Raw genomic sequence first — 6,910 nt, 5'->3', positions numbered from 1 at the left:
GCCATGGTCAGAAACAGTTTGAAATGTTTTACATTTTTTAAAATCAATATAGAAACATCGAGGTTCACTGACCACAGGCCTCCCACATCTGTTTCATTCTGCTAGTTCTAGCTAAATGACATAGTTCTGCTCTTGTTTTTCTTGAGTGACACCGAGAAGCACATCTCTAACAAACAAAACACAGTGGACAGTTTGAAGCAAAGTTGTTTAAACTTCAGGAATTCTTAATTGAGAAATCACCTCACTTGCATATCTTGATGAGATGTGGTCCCCCTCGAGGTGTAAATGAAATGATCTTCACTGAAGTCCCCCTGCCCTGCCATAAGGATCGGGCAGACATCACCAGGGAAGCCTCTGGTTCTTATTTGGGCCGATACTCATTACTAGGAAGCCTTGCAAATGAAATGATTTCAGAGAACACTGGGCAGCCAGTGATGGGATTAGCATCCTACTAGTGAAGTTGACAATCTTAGCTGTATAAAAATCAAATACCGTGTTTTTTTTTTTTTTTTCAAAGCATTTTATAGCTCGGGTAGCATAACAGATTTTACAATGTATTGCACATAGAGGCTTCATCCTGTATCAGATAAAATATCGTGGAAGCTGAAACCGAGGCTGGTCTGCCAAACCTGTTTGTTATAAGGCTCTTTCTTCATTCAGTGACTTCGGCGAAACCTGTATGTGGTGAATGCTGCTCAGATGCAAAGAGTTGTTAACAGGCAAGAGGCAGAGAACTGAGCTCCACGACTATAGTCAGGGTAAAGACAGGAAAACTTATTATATTCGTGTGTTTGAATGTGTGTATGAATGTGCCACTCCGCATGTGCACGGGGTTAGAGGACCACTTGAGAGAATCGGTTTTCTTATTCCATCCACCCTGTGGGACCCTGGGGTTGAACCCAGTTCATCAGTATTGACAGCAACCTCTACCCACTGAGCCATCTCACTGGTGCAAACTTAGATTTTTTTCTTTTAGCTTGGAAACAACACTATGATTATCTGATTTAAATTTTTCCCTTTACAGAGACTCAAATGCCAAGACTAGCTCTTCAACTTTATTTATTTATTGCCTAACTTCCCTTTGCATGTGTGTGTGTGTGTGTGTGTGTGTGTGTCTTTACCCAAGACATTGATTTTCCTTGAACTCTCCATAGGGCTGCCAGTTTCCTCGGGAGCACACAAAGTAGCTGGATTCTAATCCCTTAGAATGGCGACTGCAGCTGTCTTAGCTAAGATTTTAATGACCGGGTTTAAGTAAATGTAACAGATAGACCAGCAGGTGTCCCACTTACATTCGCCATTAAAAGGCTTTTTGTGAGGATTTCAAACGTTATCATTAAAGCCATCATCTTTGCGGCGCTCCATCTTGTCATTCACCAGCGGGGGAAGATTTCAGTGTCCCAGAAAAAGAGTTCATATAAAAAGGAAGCCAGGAGAACAGGAACATCGCAGCATTCATCCCAACCAAAGGAAGCTTGGCATCTCTTTGGCTTTCACTTCCCAACAGGTAAAATTCTTTGTATTCCTAGCACTATTTTTAATGTTGCTTGTTGTTTATGTCTAAAGGGTCTTTTGCACTCGATGATTAAAGTCTAGATGTGATAGTATCCAAGGAAGCCTTGCCCTTCACTGACTGACCTTATCAACCACCAGCCTTGGGGGAGATCCAACCTTGGAGGAGCCCAGCAGCTCATGGCCCATTGTTAGACATTGGTTTTAGTGTTATCCCCATCAGATGAATTTAAAGGCACATTTTTATCAACCAAACCTAGGTTTCCTTGGCAAGAGGGGCATCTGATCTAGGTGTCTCCATCTAGATCAGTATCGAGTTCTCTCTTGGTCTTGAAGCTGGTCCAGCCAGCTGTAATGCCTTAGAGATTAGATGACAGTCAGAAACACTTCAGCAGTGCCACAGGGCAGCCATTTTATTACCTTTTATTACCCAGAGACATCTAGGAGGAACTCCTGTTTCAGAGCAGACGGCCCAGTTCTAACCTCGTGGATGACAACGTTGAGAACTGCTTTGTAATACGGAGGGTACAGGCAAAGTGAATTTGGTAAGGGATGAATTATGGGTTCCAGGTAGCCAAACAAAAATAAAAACGAGCTACGTTGCCACAAAAAAAAGCAGAAGATGCCAGAAGAAGTACAGGTGTTTGTCCCCAATGTCTAAGAAGCTCAGGAGAGGCATATGCCCCTGTGTTTCACTGCCTGCATGGAATACATGTCAGCCGCACGACTCCCCCTGCAGCTTCTGTAGGGTCAGTGGGCCAGATGCTGGTCTCTCTGCTAAGCACTCTGTTTTCACTCACTTCAGTCTGGGGCTGTCATGATTGTTTCTTGATGTGCCTTAGAGTGGAGATGATCCCCAAACTTATAGCTGCTGTTCTTCTGCTGAGTCTGGGTTTGGAAGGCTGTTCCAGCCAGCACTGGTCCTATGGGTTGCGCCCTGGAGGAAAGAGAAGCGCGGAACACCTGGTCGATTCTTTCCAAGAGGTAAGTTGGTCCGCACTGGCTCTTAACTGTGAGCTGTGCAGTGCCAGCCCCGGTGGCTCGATTTTGAGCTTACCCTGGATACTGACTCCAACGAGACAAAACTTCATGGAGTGTAAGCCAGATTCTTCCTTGCACTTTTGATAGAGACTAAAGAAACAAACAGCAGGACAGATGTGAAGACAGTAGAACACCAAGTTCATGACAAGGCACCGTCTTCTCAAATGTCCATGATATTAAATCAATTCTCTTGTATCAGTATCCGTGTCAAGGGCATAAGTGCTATTTCTTGTTATTGAAGGAGATATTTAAGTAAAGAACCTGGAGAATGTTTAACTCCATGAATTATCAAATTTAAGGCTGTGAGGTGAAAAATGTACTAGATTTAATTTCCTCTAGGTTAGGTTGCAGCGCTAGCACTAGCATTAATGTAGGACGCTTCATTTATCTTAAAACTTCACTTAAGGATAGGGGAATTACAACAGAGAAGCCATTTCATTAGCTGGTTATCCAAAGAAGAAACATAGCTGAGAAACCTAAAACCAAGTTTTGAAGATAAAATGAAACCCCAGAATCTGAAGCCTCCGCTCTCTAGGTTACTTGTGAAGCAGATGTCACAGAACTAGGATGTGGTGCTGAAACTGAAAATCAGCCTTGCTGGCTGTGGGGCTCCCCAGGTGTGGTGTTCAGACTTTAGTCACCGTCCTCCCTGGGTGTGGTGTTCACACTGTAGTCACCGTCCTCCCTGGGTGTGGTGTTCACACTTTAGTCACCGTCCTCCCTAGGTGTGGGGCTCACACCGTAGTCACTGTCCTCCCTAGGTGTGGTGCTCACACCATAGTCATTGTCCTCCCTGTTGTGGGGCTCACACCATAGTCACCGTCCTCCCTGGGTTTGGGGCTCACATGGTAGTCACCACCCTCCCTGGCTGTGATGCTCACACCGTAGTCACCGTCCTCCCTGGTATGATGCTCTCACCATAATCACTGTCCTTTGGAGGCTAAAAAGGAAGAGTTCTGTCCCAGTTTTATTTTTGTTGTAATAAAACATGCTGACCAAACGTCATTTAGGGGGAAATGGTTTATGTGGCTTACAGTTTCTGAGAGTCCATCACTGTGGGGAGGCAAGGGCAGGAACTCAAAACAGCTAGTTATGCTGGTAGTCAAGAACAGAAACAGTAAATCTATGCATGCCTAGTACTCAGCCTCCTTTCCAGGCCCCAAATCCAGGGAATGGTGCTACCCACAGTGGGCTTCATCTTCCTGCTTCTTGTCATTCGATAAGCAAGCACACCACTAGTTCACGGCTAGACCAGGATACACTGAGTCTCAGAGCAGTCTGTTTGAGATAAAATGAAAGGGGAGCAGCAACAAAAACAACAGAAACCCAGCCCAGTCAGGACTATAAAGCTTGTGTAGCTTTTGTGTCCTGTCTGTGAGGCTCAGAACACTTCACTCTTGTCTGAGAGAACACGATCTTTTCTTACTGTCCCCATCACCTCCTGAACTCCAGCTCATTCTTTAAAAGTGCATCCTTAAACTCCCCAGACCCACAATTCCCCAGGCCTCCCACTCAGCCTCAGGACCCCCCCCCCCCAGTGCTCACTCTTGGTGGAAAAGGAAAACTCTGCTTTGTTTCTGTATCTTCATCTTTACGAATCTCACTCTTTGTCTGCAGATGGGCAAAGAGGTGGATCAACCGGCAGAACCCCAGCACTTCGAATGCACTGCCCACTGGCCCCGCTCGCCCCTCAGGGACCTGCGAGGAGCTCTGGTGAGTCACTGTGGTCACCGCGCAGAGCTAGAGTCAGGAAGGCCACCACCTCAGAGCCACCGAGTCGCTCCTGCGGCAGGGCCCTCGGTATCTTACAGCGGGTCCCCTCTGTGCAGATAGCACTCATGTTTGTAAACTGCTTTTCTCTTAGTTGATTTAAACGTGTCTGTATACCCCTTATATAGTAATCCCAGATTCAGCCTTTGGAATGGCCAGCAAGTTTCTTCCCACTGTAATCCTCCAGTTTTCAAAGAATATTCCACCTCCCAGCTCCTCATGCCCAAGCAGACTCCTACCCTCCACTTGATGCAGCCATTGCTTGCAGGACCCCGGGAACTGTAGAAACCAAGAACAAGGCTCTCCGCTACTCCGCCACTTGGGATTACAATATTCAAAACTTACAAAATTTATAACTCAGAGCCCCAGATCTGACTTGCAGTTTTGTTAGGCCTAAATGCCCACCATTCTCATTCTCTCCCCTCTCTCGGTACTGGGTATCCATCCCAGGTAAGATCATACGCTGGAAAGCACTGTACCACTGGGTTATATCCTTAGTCTTCCTCCTACTTAAAAACACATCTCTTTGTGCGAGACAGAATCTCACTAACTTTCTCAGGCTGACTTCAAACTTGAGGTTGGACTTGAATTTGAGGTTCTTTTCAGCCTCCAGAGAAGCTACAATTACAGGGGTGTGTAACCACTCAGGCTGTAAGATTGCTTGATCGTGAGAATAGAAGTATGAAGGACACCGAATGGGAAAGTAACCTGGAAGTGAGTGTCAGTGTTCCCTGGGCTGCTTTCCTGCTCATTAGCGGTCCAGTTCCTCAGAGGAGCACGGAGAGCCTCAGGAAATCAGGTTGAGTTTTAAAAAGTGTCTCCATTGGCTTGAGATTCCACACCCAGGGGACAAAGATGAAGGTGGGCAGGCATCTCTATTTCCTTTCGTGTTCTAATCTTGCCTGTAGCCCAGTGAAAACAAGTTGAGATTCCCTGGTGTGACATCATGAAGGACTCCAAGGAAAGGCCTATCTGATCCAAATCCTTCTTCACAATGTCATTCATCCTTCAGAGGTTAATGCAGATTTTAGAACGTCTCACCATGCCAGCCTTTTAGTGGGTTTTTTTTTTTGTAGTGATATTTCATTTGTATTTTATATTTATTTATTTATTAAAGATTTCTGCCTCCTCCTGCCACCTCCTCCCATTTCCCTCCCCCTCCCCCGATCAAGTCCCCCTCCCCTGTCCGCCTGAAGAGCAATCAGGGTTCCCTGCCCTGTGGGAAGTCCAACCCACCTCCATCCAGGTCTAGTAAGGTGAGCATCCAAACTGCCTAGGCTCCCACAAAGCCAGTACGTGCAGTAGGATCAAAACCCATTGCCATTGTTCTTGAGTTCTCAGTAGTCCTCCTTGTCCGCTATGTTCAGCGAGACCGGTTTTATCCCAGGCTTTTTTCAGACCCAGGCCAGCTGGCCTTGGTGAGTTCCCAATAGAACATCCCCATTGTCTCAGTGTGTGGGTGCACCCTTGCAGTCCTGAGTTCCTTGCTCGTGCTCTCTCTCCTTCTGCTCCTGATTTGGACCTTGAGATTTCAGTCCGGTGCTCCAATGTGGGTCTCTGTCTCTGTCTCCTTTCATCACCTGATGAAGGTTAATATTCAGGAGGATGCCTATATGTTTTTCTTTGGGTTCACCTTCTTATTTAGCTTCTCTAGGATCACGAATTATAGGCTCAATGTCCTTTATTTACGGCTAGAAACCAAATATGAGTGAGTACATCCCATGTTCCTCTTTTTGGGTCTGGCTTACCTCACTCAGGATAGTGTTTTCTTTAGCAGTTAATGTGGATTTTGGGGTGGCAACAGCGCCACAAGACTCTGTCTGCCATGTTTCTAGTTCTTTTGAATGACTAACAAATGCACCTATTCTTAGATCTGAGTTTGAGAAAATAAATGTCGGAAACAATGAAATTCATCTAGCCATTCCGACATTGGTGGCCATGTTATGTATAAATGTTGGAAACGACGTTCAGCTAGCTATGCAATGTTGAAGCCTATGTTATGTATTTTCCAGGAAAGTCTGATCGAAGAGGAAACCAGGCAGAAGAAGATGTAAGTGCACTGGCCCTGAAGGATCCACAACACCCAAGTATGACGTGGACATTTTAAAATGTGACCTGTTATAGATCTGTACTTGTGGGTTTCAGCATTTCTATGCCCAGTGGCATGGATTTCATAATAAAGCAATGTGTTGTGGATCAAGTACTGTAAATGTGACGTGCCTTTGACTCCAAGCTCAGAATGCAGCTTTAAAAAATTGTTTTTATTCTTTTGTGTCTTTCACATCATGCATCTCCATCCCATTCATTTCCTGTCCCTTCCATATCTGCCCTCTACCCCCCCAATAAAACAAAATTTAAGAGAAAAAAAAGAGAAAAAGGAAAAAAAATCTCATCATGGAAGCTAGTGTGACACAGTGAGTCACACAGTAAACCCCTTGTCCATGCATCTTTATTTGCAAATTGTTCATTGCAAAGAGTCATTGTCTGGTTCAAGGTCTCTGGTTTTTGTTGCCCTATCGATGCTGGGCCCTCACTGAGAGGCTTCTTGGATATCCTGTTGTTGCCTTGTTGCCTGGGTTGGAGATCC

General features: G+C 45.3%; 1 protein-coding gene across 1 annotated transcript; it reads left to right on the top strand.

The window, feature by feature from the left end:
* The first annotated feature begins 426 nt into the window (after positions 1 to 426).
* Positions 427 to 6,520, top strand: Gnrh1 (gonadotropin releasing hormone 1). The gene is made up of 3 exons (XM_050121888.1): positions 427 to 2,496; positions 4,171 to 4,266; positions 6,336 to 6,520. The coding sequence occupies exons 1-3, from the start codon at positions 2,275 to 2,277 to the stop codon at positions 6,375 to 6,377; spliced, it is 360 nt and encodes a 119-aa protein (XP_049977845.1). The 5' UTR covers positions 427 to 2,274; the 3' UTR covers positions 6,378 to 6,520.
* Positions 6,521 to 6,910: the final 390 nt, after the last annotated feature.

Source organism: Alexandromys fortis, unplaced genomic scaffold (genome assembly GCF_014885135.2).
Source record: "Alexandromys fortis isolate MF-2015 unplaced genomic scaffold, M_Fortis_MF-2015_v1.1 scaffold_203, whole genome shotgun sequence".
Lineage (NCBI taxonomy): Eukaryota > Metazoa > Chordata > Mammalia > Rodentia > Cricetidae > Alexandromys > Alexandromys fortis.
This window is presented reverse-complemented; position numbering and strand designations above follow the sequence as displayed.

Excerpts from the sequence above, each read along its gene's own strand:
- Gnrh1 (XM_050121888.1), top strand. The coding sequence starts at position 2,275 with ATGCTGGTCTCTCTGCTAAGCACTCTGTTTTCACTCACTTCAGTCTGG. Across the intron at positions 2,497-4,170 it reads TGGTCGATTCTTTCCAAGAG|ATGGGCAAAGAGGTGGATCA; the intron begins GTAAGTTGGTCC and ends CTTTGTCTGCAG. Across the intron at positions 4,267-6,335 it reads GGGACCTGCGAGGAGCTCTG|GAAAGTCTGATCGAAGAGGA; the intron begins GTGAGTCACTGT and ends TGTATTTTCCAG.